Source organism: Coregonus lavaretus (genome assembly GCF_964263955.1).
Source record: "Coregonus lavaretus genome assembly, contig: HAP1_SCAFFOLD_1116, whole genome shotgun sequence".
Taxonomy (NCBI): Eukaryota; Metazoa; Chordata; class Actinopteri; order Salmoniformes; family Salmonidae; genus Coregonus; species Coregonus lavaretus.
Window position 1 is genome coordinate 20,001 of NW_028165298.1, and position 15,663 is coordinate 35,663.

General features: G+C 46.8%; 1 protein-coding gene across 1 annotated transcript in view; it reads right to left on the reverse strand.

The window, feature by feature from the left end:
* The window catches only part of LOC311116013 (1,4-alpha-glucan-branching enzyme-like), a gene marked incomplete at its 3' end in the record, with an annotated part of 59,593 nt that overhangs the window by 18,559 nt on the left and 25,371 nt on the right, over nucleotides 1-15,663 (reverse strand). Inside the window, exon 2 of the mRNA XM_084191143.1 lies at nucleotides 4,895-5,064. Within this exon, the coding sequence (XP_084047269.1) occupies nucleotides 4,895-5,064 (170 nt within the window). The remainder of the gene's footprint in view (nucleotides 1-4,894; nucleotides 5,065-15,663) is intronic.

The following is a 15,663-nucleotide window of genomic DNA, read 5'->3' on the forward strand; positions in this document are numbered from 1 at the left end:
GAGAGCGAGGCAGAGAGAGCGAGCGAGGCCGAGAGAGAGAGAGACCGAGCGAGGCAGAGAGAGAGACCGAGGCAGCGAGAGAGAGCGAGGCAGAGAGAGAGAGAGCGAGGCAGCGAGAGAGAGAGAGAGCGAGGCAGCGAGAGAGAGAGGCAGCGAGAGAGAGAGAGGCAGAGTGCAGAGAGAGAGAGTGCAGAGAGAGAGAGAGAGTGCAGAGAGAGAGAGAGAGTGCAGAGAGAGAGAGAGCGAGGCAGCGAGCGAGGCAGAGAGCGAGGCAGAGTGCAGAGAGAGAGAGAGAGAGCGAGGCAGAGAGAGAAAGCGAGGCAGAGAGAGAGAGAGAGAGAGAGAGAGAGAGAGAGAGAGGCAGAGAGAGAGGCAGCGAGAGAGCGAGGCAGAGAGCGAGGCAGAGTGCAGAGAGAGAGAGAGAGAGCGAGGCAGAGAGAGAGCGAGGCAGAGAGAGAGTGAGGCAGAGAGAGAGCGAGGCAGAGAGAGAGAGCGAGGCAGAGAGAGAGAGCGAGGCAGAGAGAGTGAGCGAGGCAGAGAGAGAGAGCGAGGGAGAGAGAGAGAGAGCGAGCGAGGCCGAGAGAGAGAGAGACCGAGCGAGGCAGAGAGAGAGACCGAGGCAGCGAGAGAGAGCGAGGCAGAGAGAGAGAGAGAGAGAGAGAGAGAGGCAGCGAGAGAGAGGTAGAGAGAGAGGCAGAGAGAGAGGCAGCGAGAGAGAGGTAGAGAGAGAGGCAGAGAGAGAGGCAGCGAGAGAGAGAGGCAGCGAGAGAGAGAGAGGCAGCGAGAGAGAGAGAGGCAGCGAGAGAGAGAGAGAGGCAGAGTGCAGAGAGAGGCAGCGAGAGAGAGAGGCAGCGAGAGAGAGAGAGGCAGCGAGAGAGAGGTAGAGAGAGAGGCAGAGAGAGAGGCAGCAAGAGAGAGAGGCAGCGAGAGAGAGAGAGGCAGCGAGAGAGAGGCAGAGAGAGAGGCAGAGTGCAGAGAGAGAGAGAGGCAGAGTGCAGAGAGAGAGAGGTAGAGTGCAGAGAGAGAGGCAGAGTGCAGAGAGAGAGGCAGAGTGCAGAGAGAGAGGCAGAGTGCAGAGAGAGAGAGGGGCAGCGAGAGAGAGAGAGAGGGGCAGCGAGAGAGAGGGGCAGCGAGAGAGAGGGGCAGCGAGGCAGAGTGCAGAGAGAGAGAGAGGCAGAGAGAGAGAGGCAGAGAGAGAGAGAGAGAGGCAGAGAGAGAGGCAGTGAGAGGCAGACAGAGAGCGAGGCAGTGAGAGGCAGACAGAGAGCGAGGCAGAGAGAGAGAGCGAGGCAGAGAGAGAGAGCGAGGCAGAGAGAGAGAGCGAGGCAGAGAGAGAGAGCGAGGCAGAGAGAGAGAGCGAGGCAGAGAGAGAGAGCGAGGCAGAGAGAGAGAGAAGCAGTGAGAGGCAGACAGAGAGAGAGGCAGAGTGAGAGAGAGAGAGGCAGAATGCAGAGAGCGAGAGGCAGCGAGAGGGAGAGATAGAGAGAGAGAGGCAGAGTGCAGAGAGAGAGGCAGCGAGAGAGAGAGAGGCAGCGAGAGAGAGAGAGGCAGCGAGAGAGAGGTAGAGAGAGGCAGCAAGAGAGAGGCAGCGAGAGAGAGAGAGGCAGAGTGCAGAGAGAGAGAGGCAGAGAGAGAGGCAGCAAGAGAGAGAGGCAGAGAGAGAGGCAGAGTGCAGAGAAAGAGAGGGGCAGCGAGAGAGAGGGGCAGCGAGAGAGAGGGGCAGCGAGAGAGCGGGGCAGCGAGAGAGAGAGAGAGCGAGGCAGCGAGCGAGGCAGAGTGCAGAGAGAGAGAGAGGCAGCGAGAGAGAGGGGCAGCGAGAGAGAGGGGCAGCGAGAGAGAGGGGCAGCGAGAGAGCGAGGCAGCGAGAGAGAGAGAGAGCGAGGCAGCGAGCGAGGCAGAGTGCAGAGAGAGAGAGAGGCAGAGAGAGAGAGAGAGGCAGAGAGAGAGAGAGGCAGAGAGAGAGAGAGAGAGGCAGAGAGAGAGAGAGGCAGAGAGAGAGAGAGGCAGAGAGAGAGAGAGAGAGAGAGCGAGGCAGTGAGAGGCAGACAGAGAGCGAGGCAGTGAGAGGCAGACAGAGAGCGAGGCAGAGAGAGGCAGACAGAGAGCGAGGCAGAGAGAGGCAGACAGAGAGCGAGGCAGAGAGAGGCAGACAGAGAGCGAGGCAAAGAGAGAGAGCGAGGCAGAGAGAGAGGCAGAGAGAGAGAGAGGCAGTGAGAGGCAGACAGAGAGAGAGGCAGAGTGAGAGAGGCAGAATGCAGAGAGCGAGAGGCAGCGAGAGGGAGAGATAGAGAGAGAGAGGCAGAGTGCAGAGAGAGAGGCAGCGAGAGAGAGAGGCAGCGAGAGAGAGAGAGGCAGCAAGAGAGAGAGAGGCAGCGAGAGAGAGAGTTCAGAGAGAGAGAGAGAGAGAGGCAGCGAGAGAGAGAGAGAGAGAGAGCGAGGCAGCAAGAGAGAGAGAGAGCGAGGCAGCAAGAGAGAGAGAGCGAGGCAGCGAGAGAGAGAGAGCGAGGCAGCGAGAGAGAGAGAGCGAGGCAGCGAGAGAGAGCGAGGCAGAGAGAGCGAGCGAGGCCGAGAGAGAGAGAGACCGAGCGAGGCAGAGAGAGAGACCGAGGCAGCGAGAGAGAGCGAGGCAGAGAGAGAGAGAGCGAGGCAGCGAGAGAGAGAGAGAGAGAGCGAGGCAGCGAGAGAGAGAGAGCGAGGCAGCGAGAGAGAGAGAGCGAGGCAGCGAGAGAGAGAGAGCGAGGCAGCGAGAGAGAGAGAGAGGCAGAGTGCAGAGAGAGAGAGTGCAGAGAGAGAGAGAGAGAGTGCAGAGAGAGAGAGAGAGAGTGCAGAGAGAGAGAGAGCGAGGCAGCGAGCGAGGCAGAGAGCGAGGCAGAGTGCAGAGAGAGAGCGCGAGGCAGAGAGAGAAAGCGAGGCAGAGAGAGAGAGAGAGAGAGAGAGAGAGGCAGAGAGAGAGGCAGCGAGAGAGCGAGGCAGAGAGCGAGGCAGAGTGCAGAGAGAGAGAGAGAGAGAGCGAGGCAGAGAGAGAGCGAGGCAGAGAGAGAGCGAGGCAGAGAGAGAGAGCGAGGCAGAGAGAGTGAGCGAGGCAGAGAGAGAGAGCGAGGGAGAGAGAGAGAGAGCGAGCGAGGCCGAGAGAGAGAGAGACCGAGCGAGGCAGAGAGAGAGACCGAGGCAGCGAGAGAGAGCGAGGCAGAGAGAGAGAGAGCGAGGCAGAGAGAGAGAGAGCGAGGCAGAGAGAGAGAGCGAGGCAGAGAGAGAGAGAGCGAGGCAGAGAGAGAGAGAGCGAGGCAGAGAGAGCGAGGCAGAGAGAGAGAGAGGCAGAGAGAGAGAGAGGCAGAGAGAGAGAGAGAGAGGCAGAGAGAGAGAGAGAGAGAGAGAGAGAGAGAGAGGCAGAGTGCAGTTATTGGTGTTATGTTACATTGTGTTATGAGATGAATACCCAAGGCACCAAATCATGCCACCTTAGTAGACCGTATAACACACACTAGCTTGCACTGTCTAACAAATACACTCCCCAGACTCCATTTCCAGACAGAGAGGTGTTAAAGTGGCCTAAGGCGATGCCAGTGCAGCTTAACAAGGCCTGGGGATCTCACCTGAAAACACACACTTGTCTGTTAAACTGCTCTGTCTCTGGCATCACAAGCCCCCCCAAGGGCTAGGAGTGTTGTTTAGAACACAATCATCTCCTCCAACATCTCACTCTCTCTCATAAAAATCCTTCTTTACCCTGTCTCCTCCCCTTCATCTACACTGATTGAAGTGGATTTAACAAGTGACATCAATAAGGAATCATAGCTTTCACCTGGATTCACCTGGTCAGTCTATGGTATGTCACGGAAAGAAAAAGCCATATCTCAGACTGGCCAATCGAAATATTAAGATGGGCAGTCTGAGATACAGCTTTTTCTTTGCAACTCTGCCTAGAAGGTCAGCATCCCGGTGTCGCCTTTTCACTGTTGACGTTGAGACTGGTGTTTTGCGGGTACTATTTAATGAAGCTGCCAGTTGAGGACCTGTGAGGCGCCTGTTTCTCAAACTAGATACCCTAATGTATTTGTCCTCTTGCTCAGTTGTGCACCGGGGCCTCCCACTCCTCTTTCTATTCTGGTTAGAGCCAGTTTACGCTGTTCTGTGAAGGGAGTAGTACACAGCGTTGTACGAGATCTTCAGTTTCTTGGCAATTTCTCGCATGGAATAGCCTTCATTTCTCAGAACAAAGTTATTTGTTTCTGGCCATTTTGAGCCTGTAATCGACCCCACAATTGCTGATGCTCCAGATACTCAACTAGTCTCAAGAAGGACAGTTCTACAGCTGTGCTAACATAATTGCAAAAGGGTTTTCTAATGATCAATTAGCCTTTTAAAATGATAAACTTGGATTAGCAAACACAACATGCCATTGGGACACAGGACTGATGGTTGCTGATAATGGGCCTCTGTACGCCTATGTAGATATTCCATTAAAAATCAGCCGTTTCCAGCTACAATAGCCATTTACAACGTCTACACTGTATTTCTAATAAATTTGATGTTCTTTTTTTTTTTTATGGACAAAAAAAATTCATTTTCTTTTGAAAACAAGGACTTTTCTAAGTGACCCCAAACTTTTGAACGATAGTGTATGTATGTGTGCATGTATGTATGTATGTGTGCATGTATGTATGTATGTATGTATGTATGTATGTATGTATGTATGTATGTATGTATGTATGTATGTATGTATGTATGTATGTATGTATGTATGTATGTATGTATGTATGTATGTATGTATGTATGTATGTATGTATGTATGTATGTATGTATGCATGCATGTATGCATGTATGTGTGCTAGCGATAAGGAAAGCGTGTGTGTGTCGTGTATGTGCTCTCGTGCGCCGGTGTGTGTGTACTTACTGAAGTCCCCAGTGAGGAACAGGGCCTTGGCTCCCGGAGCCCACTCTCTGAACATTAAGCTGTTGTTAGCTTGTCTCTGGACACCATAGGACGTGTAACTCCTGGTGAAGTCATCGAAACTCCCCTCAGCCTCCTCCAGCTTAGACAACCTCTCAGTGAACAACTGGTACCTACAGAGAGACGGTGTACGTTAGTACACACACACATACGTTAGTACACACTGGTATCTCCGCTATGTCTCGAATTAACGAAACGGACCAGTGAGAAAACAAGCTTTTCTTTTCATACAGATGACACGTCGTTTTTTTTTTCCCCCTGTGAAAATGGACCATTCTAAATCTAAACTAAATTTGACATATTACTAAAAGACAAGATTAAATTGAGAATAGTCTGATGGGTGAAAATATGACTTGATGAGAGAACAGCTGTGCAGCCGGAGGTCAGCAACAGAGGGCACGCTTTTTGGATGCTACTTTCTCAAAATCATCAATCGCCTGTAGTCGCATCATGCAGCCCATAAAAATATAAATAAATATATAAACTCAGCAAAAAAAGTTACCGTAGTCTCACTGTCAACTGCCTTTATTTTCAGCAAACTTAACATGTGTAAATATTTGTATGAACATAAGATTTAACAACTGAGACATAAACTGAACAAGTTCCACAGACATGTGACTAACAGAAATTGAATAATGTGTCCCTGAACAAAGTGGGGATCAAAATCAAAAGTAACAGTCAGTATCTGGTGTGGCCACCAGCTGCATTAAGTACTGCAGTGCATCTCCTCCTCATGGACTGCACCAGATTTGCCAGTTCTTGCTGTGAGATGTTACCCCACTCTTCCACCAAGGCACCTGCAAGTTCCCGGACATTTCTCGGGGGGAATGGCCCTAGCCCTCACCCTCCAATCCAACAGGTCCCAGACGTGCTCAATGGGATCGAGATCCGGGCTCTTCGCTGGCCATGGCAGAAGACTGACATTCCTGTCTTGCAGGAAATCACGCACAGAACGAGCAGTATGGCTGGTGGCATTGTCATGCTGGAGGGTCATGTCAGGATGAGCCTGCAGGAAGGGTACCACATGAGGGAGGAGGATGTCTTCCCTGTAACGCACAGCGTTGAGATTGCCTGCAATGACGACAAGCTCAGTCCGATGATGCTGTGACACACCACCCCAGACCATGACGGACCCTCCACCTCCAAATCGATCCCGCTCCAGAGTACAGGCCTCAGTGTAACACTCATTCCTTCGACGATAAACGCAAATCCGACCATCACCCCTGGTGAGACAAAACCGCGACTCGTCAGTGAAGAGCACTTTTTGCCAGTCCTGTCTGGTCCAGCGACGGTGGGTTTGTGCCCATAGGCGACGTTGTTGCCGGTGATGTCTGGTGAGGACCTGCCTTAAAACAGGCCTACAAGCCCTCAGTCCAGCCTCTATCAGCCTATTGTGGACAGTCTGAGCACTGATGGAGGGATTGTGCGTTCCTGGTGTAACTCGGGCAGTTGTTGTTGCCATCCTGTACCTGTCCCGCATGTGTGATGTTCGGATGTACCGATCCTGTGCAGGTGTTGTTGCACGTGGTCTGCCACTGCGAGGACGATCAGCTGTCCGTCCTGTCTCCCTGTAGCGCTGTCTTAGACGTCTCACAGTACGGACTTCTGCAGTCCTCATGCCTCCTTGCAGCACGCCTAAGGCACGTTCACGCAGATGAGCAGGGACCCTGGGCATCTTTCTTTTGGTGTTTTTCAGAGTCAGTAGAAAGGCCTCTTTTGTGTCCTAAGTTTTCATAACTGTGACCTTAATTGCCTACCGTCTGTAAGCTGTTAGTGTCTTAACGACCGTTCCACAGGTGCATGTTCATTCATTGTTTATGGTTCATTGAACAAGCATGGGAAACAGTGTTTAAACCCTTTACAATGAAGATCTGTGAAGTTATTTGGATTTTTATGAATTATCTTTGAAAGAAAGGGTCCTGAAAAAGGGACGTTTGTTTTTTTGCTGAGTTTATTGTTTTGATTTCTAAGACATTGTAAGGTTTGTATCATTTTACAACTAAGGTTGCCAAATAACTCAAATAACAAATAATTAAAATGTAGCATATAGGACCTGTTTCAAATGTTCACTTTCACACTCAACATAGCCATATCAATAATGGGAAAAATATCATATATATATATATATATATATATATATATATATATACACACATACACACAGCTAAGTTCAATTATATTCTTCTTACTATAAAATCATATAACATAATGTCACGGGACTTCTAAGCATATCTTGTCAGCTAAATGAACAAGCCTACAGCCTATGGCATGGAGCATAGCCAGGTAACACAGTAGAATAACTCATTCTGTTGTTCTGAAATACATTTTCTTCAAATCATGTTTCTTTAGACTTTACTAAAATAAAAAATATTACATTGATTTATTATACATCAGTGGCTTGTATATGTGGAGGCCTGGAGATGCTAAATGTGTTTATGTTAAGTCCGGCAATCTTTTGCATGACAATAAATGGCTGACAATTTCATGACCGCCGCAGCCCAGAGAACTTGAGATTGACAATATACACAAACCAGGTTTAGAAACTTTTTCACAGGGACATAGTGCAAAAAGTATTCATACCCCTTGACTTATTCCACATTTTGTTGTGTTACAGCCTGAATTCAAAATGGATTAAATTGTTTGTTTTTCTACACACAATACCCCATAATGACAAAAGTGAAAAACATATTTTTGAAAATGAAATGGATAAATATCTAATTTAAACACCCGAGTCAATACTTTGTAGAAGCACCTTTTGCAGCGATTACAGCTATGAGTCTTTCTGGGTAAGTCTCTAAGAGCGTTCCACACCTGGATTGTGCAACATTTTGCCCATTATTATTTTCAGAATTCTTCAAACTCTGTCAAATTGGTTGTTGATCAGTGCTAGACAACCATTTTGAGGTCTTGCCATAGATTTTTAAGTAGATTCAAGTCAAAACTGTAACTCGGCCACTCAGGAACATTCAATGTCTTCTTGGTAAGCAACTCCAGTCTAGATTTCGCCAGTATTTTGTTTAGGTTATTGTCCAACTGAAAAGTGAATTCATCTGGTGGAAAGCATCTTTTCATCTAAGATTTTGCCTGTGCTTTTTTTATTCTGAAAAACTCCCCAGCCTTTAACAATTACAAGCATACCCATAACATGATGCAGCCATGATGCTTGAGAATATGGAGAGTGGTACTTAGTGGCACATAAAACTTGGTATAAAAGTTCATTTCTTTGCCACATTTTTTCCAGTATTACTTTAGTGCCTTGTTGCAAACAAGATACATGTTTTGGAATATTTGTATTCTGTACAGGCTTCCTTCTTTTCACTTTGTCAAATAGGTTGTTATTGTGGAGTAACTACAATGTTGTTGATCCATCCCCAGTCTTCTCCGATCACAGCCATTAAACTCTTTTTTAAAGTCACTATTGGCCTCATGGTGAAATCCCTGAGCGGTTTCCTTCCTCTCTGGCAACTGAGTTAGGAAGGATGCCTGTATTTTTGTAGTCACTGGGTGTATTGATACACCATCCAAAGTGTAATTAATAACTTCACCATGCTCAAAGGGATATTCAATGTCTGCTTTTACTTTTTTTTTTTAAAGGTATTGGAAAACTTTCCTGGTCTTCGTAGTTAAATCTGTGTTTGAAATTCACTGCTCGACAGAGGGACCTTACAGATAATTGTATGTGTGGGGTAGAGAGATGAGGTTGTCATTCAAAAATCATGTTCAGAGATTAAGTGTTTAATAGTCACAGGGTTGCAGGTGTGTGATTGCAGGGTACAGTGAAAATCTTAACACTATTATTCAATAAATCAAATGTATTTATAAAGCCCTTTTTACATCAGCAGATGTCACAAAGTGCTATACAGAAACCCAGCCTAAAACCCCAAACAGCAAGCAATGCAGATGTAGAAGCACGGTGGCTAGGAAAAACTCCCTAGAAAAGGCAGGAACCTAGAGAAGAAACCTAGAGAGGAACCAGGCTACAGTCTAGAGAGGTACCAGTCCTCTTCTGGCTGTGCCGGGTGGAGATTATAACAGTACATGGCCATTAAGGCCAGATTTTTCTCCAAGATGTTCAAACGTTCATAGATGACCAGCAGGGTCAAATGATAATCACAGTGGTTGTAGAGGTTGCAACAGATCAGTACATCAGGAGTAAATGTCACTTGGCTTTTCATAGCCGGGCATTTAGAGGTTGAAATAGCAGGTGCGGTAGAGAGAGAGAGTTGAAAACAGCAGGTCTGGGACAAGGTAGCACGTCCGGTGAACAGGTCAGGGTTCCATAGCCGCATTTTCCGCTCTAATTTTCTGGAAGCTTGCTTCAGGGCTCGGGTATTTTCTGTATACCAGGGAGCTAGTTTCTTGTGACAAATGTTTTTTGTTTTTAGGGGTGCGACTGCATCTAGGGTGTTACGCAAGGTTACATTTAGATCCTCAGTTATGTCGTTAACTGATTTTTGTACTCCGACGTCCTTGAGTAGGTGGAGGGAGTCTGGAAGGGCCTCTAGGAATTTTTTGGTTGTCCGAGAATTTATAGCACGGCTTTTGATGATCCTTGGTTGGGGTCTGAGCAGATTATTTGTTGCGACTGCAAACGTAATAAGATGGTGGTCCGATAGTCCAGGATTATGAGGAAAAACATTTAGATCCACAATATTTATTCCACGGGACAAAACTAGATCCAGGGTATGACTGTGGCAATGAGTAGGTCAGGAAACATGTTGGACAAAACCCACTGAGTCGATAATGGCTCCGAAAGCCTATTGGAGTGGGTCTGTGGACTTTTCCATGTGAATATTAAAGTCACCAAAAATTTGAATATTATCTGCCGTGACTACAAGGTCTGATATAAATTCAGGGAACTCAGGAGGGCTGTAAACAGTAGCTATAAAAAGTGATTGAGTAGGCTGCATAGATTTCATGACTAGAAGCTCAAAAGATGAAAACGCAGTCATTTTTGGGGGGGGTAAATTGACATTTGCTATCGTAAATGTTAGCAACAACTCCGCCTTTGCAGCATGCGCGGGGGATATGGAGGAGAGGCCTCATTTAACACAGTAAATTCATCAGGCTTAAGCCATGTTTCAGTCAGGCCAATCACATCAAGATTACGATCAGTGATTAGTTCATTGACCATAACTGCCTTGGAAGTGAGGGATCTAACATTAAGTAGCCCTATTTTGAGATGTGCGATATCACAATCTCTTTCAATAATGACAGGAATGGAGGTCTTTATTCCAGTGAGATTGCTAAGGCGAACACCGCCATGTTTAGTTTTCCTCAACCTAGATCGAGGCACAGACACGGTCTCAATGGGGAAAGCTGAGCTGACTACCCTGACTGTGCTAGTGGCAGACTCCACTAAGCTGTCAGGCTGGCTAACAGCCTGCTGCCTGGCCTGCACCCTGTCTCATTGGGCTGGCTAACAGCCTGCTGCCTGGCCTGCACCCTGTCTCATTGTGGAGCTAGAGGAGTTAGAGCCCTGTCTATGTTGGTAGATAAGATGAGAGCCCCCCTCCATCTAGGATGGAGTCCATCACTCCTCAGCAGGCCAGGCTTGGTCCTGTAACACCCCTCCAGCTAGGATGGAGTCCATCACTCCTCAGCAGGCCAGGCTTGGTCCTGTAGCACCCCTCCAGCTAGGATGGAGTCCGTCACTCCTCAGCAGGCCAGGCTTTGTCCTGTAACACCCCTCCAGCTAGGATGGAGTCCGTCACTCCTCAGCAGGCCAGGCTTGGTCCTGTAACACCCCTCCATCTAGGATGGAGTCCGTCACTCCTCAGCAGGCCAGGCTTGGTCCTGTTTGTGGGTGAGTCCCAGAAAGAGGGCCAGTTATCTACAAATTCAAAATTTTGGGAGGAACAGGAAACAGTTTTCAACCAGCGATTGAGTTGTGAGACTCTGTTGTCGAGCTCATCACTCCCCCTAACAGATTGAGTCCATGCAACTTATGTGACATGTTAAAGTTAATTTTTACTCCTGAATTTATTTAGGCTTGTCATAACAAAGGAATTTAATACTTATTGACTTAATACATTTCAGCGTTTCATTTTTAAAATGTCTAAAAACATAATTCCACTTCAACATTATGGGGCAGTGTGTGTAGGCCAGTGACAAAATCTATTTAATCCATTTTAAAATTCAAGCTGTAACAACTAAAACGTGGAAAAAGTCAAGTGGTGTGAAGGCACTGTATGGATAAACGACTGGGAGGGGAGGGGCCACGATATTATAAAATCAATGTAGACAAAATGTGACAATTGCTTAACACTGTATGTTGAAGCTTAAACTCGATTGGACCAGTTAGGTTCTCTACTGGGGCAGTAGGGAGAAGTTAAGAATCACACAACTGAATCATTTAGGAATCATTTAGGAATCATTTAGGAAAAGAATGCCGGTTTGTATTTTGGAGAAAATAAATTCTTAACAAAAAAAAAGAATCACCTTCAGTCAATATTGATATGTAACATTTGTACAATGAGCTCAATATGAATTCAATACATCAACAGTAGAATAGACTTAGATATCGGCCATATATCCCGCCTGTAGTTTACTAGGGTGCACCCAACTCTATTTTTAATCTGAGGGCATCTCAGCTTTCAATGTTCAAAATTCAATACAAATACAATAAACATGAATCCACAGAAAAACACAACCCAATTCACAAATACTGACTTATAAACCACTATAAAAAGATGGAATAAAATGTGAGTGACTGTGCCTATCAATCAACACTGTAAGGCGTTTAAAAATGTGGTATGTGCTTATGACAGTCCCACTGCAATGTGCGGTGCAATGATGTCTTGCACCAAAGAATCCTACCACACCGTAGTATGGCAGTGCAAATTCAGTGTCCTCCAAGGAAAAGGAAAAAATAAATCTTCGCATTTTTTTAATTTTATTTCACCTTTATTTAACCAGGTAAGCCAGTTGAGAACAGGTTCTCATTTACAACTGCGACCTGGCCAAGATAAAGCAAAGTAGTGCAATAAAAACAACACAGAGTTACATACGGGGTAAAAAACATAAAGTCAGAAATACAACAGAAAATATATATACAGTGTGTGCAAATGTAGCAAGTTATGGAGGTAAGGCAATAAATAGGCCATAGTGCAATAATTACAATAGTATTAACACTGGAATGCTAGATGTGCAAGAGATTATGTGCAAATAGAGATACTGGGGTGCAAAATAGCAAAATAAATAACAATATAGGGATGAGGTAGTTGGGTGGGCTAATTTCAGATGGGCTGTGTACAGGTGCAGTGATCGGTAAGGTGCTCTGACAACTGATGCTTAAAGTTATTGAGGGAGATAAGAGTCTCCAGCTTCAGAGATTTTTGCAATTCGTTCCAGTCATTGGCAGCAGAGAACTGGAAGGAATGGCGGCCAAAGGAGGTGTTGGCTTTGGGAATGACCAGTGAGATATACCTGCTGGAGCGCAGACTACGGGTGGGTGCTGCTATGGTGACCAATGAGCTAAGATAAGGCGGGGATTTGCCTAGCAGTGATTTATAGATGGCCTGGAGCCAGTGGGTTTGACGACGAACATGTAGTGAGGACCAGCCAACAAGAGCGTACAGGTCACAGTGGTGGGTAGTGTATGGGGCTTTGGAGACAAAACGGATGGCACTGTGATAGACTACATCCAATTTGCTGAGTAGAGTGTTGGAGGCTATTTTGTAAATGACATCGCCGAAGTCAAGGATCGGTAGGATAGTCAATTTTACGAGGGCATGTTTGGCAGCATGAGTGAAGGAGGCTTTGTTGCGAAATAGGAAGCCGATTCTAGATTTAACTTTGGATTGGAGATTCTTTATGTGAGTCTGGAAGTTGAGTTTACAGTCTAACCAGACACCTAGGTATTTGTAGTTGTCCACATACTCTAGGTCAGACCCGTCGAGAGTGGTGATTCTAGTCGGGTGGGCGGGTGCCAGCAGCGTTCGATTGAAAAGCATGCATTTAGTTTTACTAGTGTTTAAGAGCAGTTGAAGGCTACTGAAGGATTGTTGTATGGCATTGAAGCTCGTTTGGAGGTTTGTTAACACAGTGTCCAATGAAGGGCCAGATGTATACAAAATGGTGTCGTCTGCGTAGAGGTGGATCTGAGAGTCACCAGCAGCAAGAGCGACATCATTGATATACACGGAGAAAAGTGTCGGCCCAAGAATTGAACCCTGTGGCACCCCCATAGAGACTGCCATAGGTCCAGACAACAGGCCCTCCGATTTGACACACTGAACTCTATCTGAGAAGTAGTTGGTGAACCAGGCGAGGCAGTCATTTGAGAAACCAAGGCTATTTAGTCTGCCAATAAGAATGCGGTGGTTGACAGAGTCGAAAGCCTTGGCCAGGTCGATGAAGACGGCTGCACAGTACTGTCTATTATCAATCGCGGTTATAATATCGTTTAGGACCTTGAGCGTGGCTGAAGTGCACCCGTGACCAGCTCGGAAACCGGATTGCATAGCGGAGAAGGTACGGTGGTATTCGAAATGGTCGATGATCTGTTTGTTAACTTGGCTTTCGAATACTTTCGAAAGGCAGGGCAGGATGGATATAGGTCTGTAGCAGTTTGGATCTAGAGTGTCACCCCCTTTGAAGAGGGGGATGACCGCGGCAGCTTTCCAATCTCTGGGGATCTCAGACGTTATGAAAGAGAGGTTGAACAGACTAGTAATAGGGGTTGCGACAATTTCGGCGGCTAGTTTTAGAAAGAAAGGGTCCAGATTGTCTAGCCCAGCTGATTTGTAGGGGTCCAGATTTTGCAGCGCTTTCAAAACATCAGCTGTCTGAATTTGTGTGAAGTAGAAGCGGGGGGGGCATGGGCAAGTTGCAGCAGAGGGTGCAGAGTTGGTGGCCGGGTTAGTGGTAGCCAGATGGAAAGCATGGCCAGCTGTAGCAAAATGCTTGTTGAAATTCTCGATTATTGTAGATTTATCGGTGGTGATAGTGTTTCCTAGCCTCAGTGCAGTGGGCAGCTGGGAGGAAGTGCTCTTATTCTCCATGGACTTTACAGTGTCCCAAAACTTTTTGGAGTTAGTGCTACAGGATGCAAATTTCTGTTTGAAAAGTTAGCCTTTGCTTTCCTGACTGCTTGTGTATATTGATTCCTAACTTCCCTGAAAAGTTGCATATCGCGGGGGCTATTTGATGCTAATGCTGTACGCCACAGGATGTTTTTGTGCTGGTCAAGGGCAGTCAAGTCTGAGGAGAACCAGGGGCTATATTGGTTCTTAGTTCTGTATTTTTTGAATGGGGCATGTTTATTTAAGATTGAGAGGAAATTACTTTTAAGGAACAACCAGGCATCCTCTACTGACGGAATGAGATCTATATCCATCCAGGATACCTGGGCCAGGTCAATTAGGAAGGCCTCCTCGCTAAAGTGTTTTAGGGAGCGTTTGACAGTGATGAGGGGTGGTCGTTTGACCGCGGACCCGTTACGGACGCAGGCAATAAGGCAGTGATCGCTGAGATCCTGGTTGAAGACAGCTGAGGTGTATTTAGAGGGTATGTTAGTCAGGATGATATCTATGAGGGTACCCATGTTTACGGATTTAGGGTTGTACCTGGTAGGTTCGTTGATAATTTGCGTGAGGTTGAGGGCATCTAGCTTGGATTGTAGGATGGCTGGGGTATTAAGCATATCCCAATTTAGGTCACCAAGCAGTACAAACTCTGAGGATAAATGGGGGGCAATCAATTCACATATGGTGTCCAGGGCACAGCTGGGGGCTGAGGGGGGTCTGTAGCAAGCGGCAACAGTGAGAGACTTATTTCTGGAAAGGTGGATTTTTAGAAGTAGAAGCTCAAACTGTTTGGGCACAGACCTGGATAGTATGATAGAGCTCTGCAGGCTATCTCTACAGTAGATTGCAACTCCACCCCCTTTGGCAGTTCTATCTAGACGGAAAATGTTATAGTTGGGGATGGAAATTTCAGAATTTTTGGTGGCCTTCCTGAGCCAGGATTCAGACACTGCTAGAACATCAGGGTTGGCAGAGTGTGCTAACGCAGTGAATAACTCAAACTTAGGAAGTAGACTTCTGATATTTATGTGCAAGAAACCAAGACTTTTGCGATTACAGAAGTCATCAAATGATAGCGCCTGGGGTGTAGGAGTGATACTGAGGGCTGCAGGGCCTGGGTTAGCCTCTACATCACCAGAGGAACAGAGGAGGACTAGAATAAGGATACGGCTAAAGGCTTTAAGAACTGGTCTTCTAGTGCGTTGGGTACATAGAATAAAGGGGGCAGATTTCCGGGTGTTATAGAAAAGATTCAGGGCATTATGTACAGACAAGGATATGGAAGGATATGAGTAAAGTGGAGGTAAACCTAAGCGTTGGGTAACAATGAAAGAGATAGCATCGCTGGAGGCATCAATTGAGTCGGTCTCCGCGTGTATAGGGGGAGGGGCAAAGGAGCTATCTAAGGCAGGTTTAGCTAGGCTGGGGGGTCTACAGTGATATAGTACAATTAGAAATAACCGAAACAACAATAAACTAACCATGTTTGGGCTGAGGCTAAACATAAACAGGATGTAGTACCGTAAAAAGGAACAGTCCAGCAGATATCAGCTGTATAGCTGAGTTATCAAATCTTCTTACGGATGTCCTGGGTTGGGGCGGCCTTGGTGGAACTGAATTCATCCTCAAAAAAACCTGACCTGTTTTACAAACAGGTTCAACACAATATGTATACCATGAGTA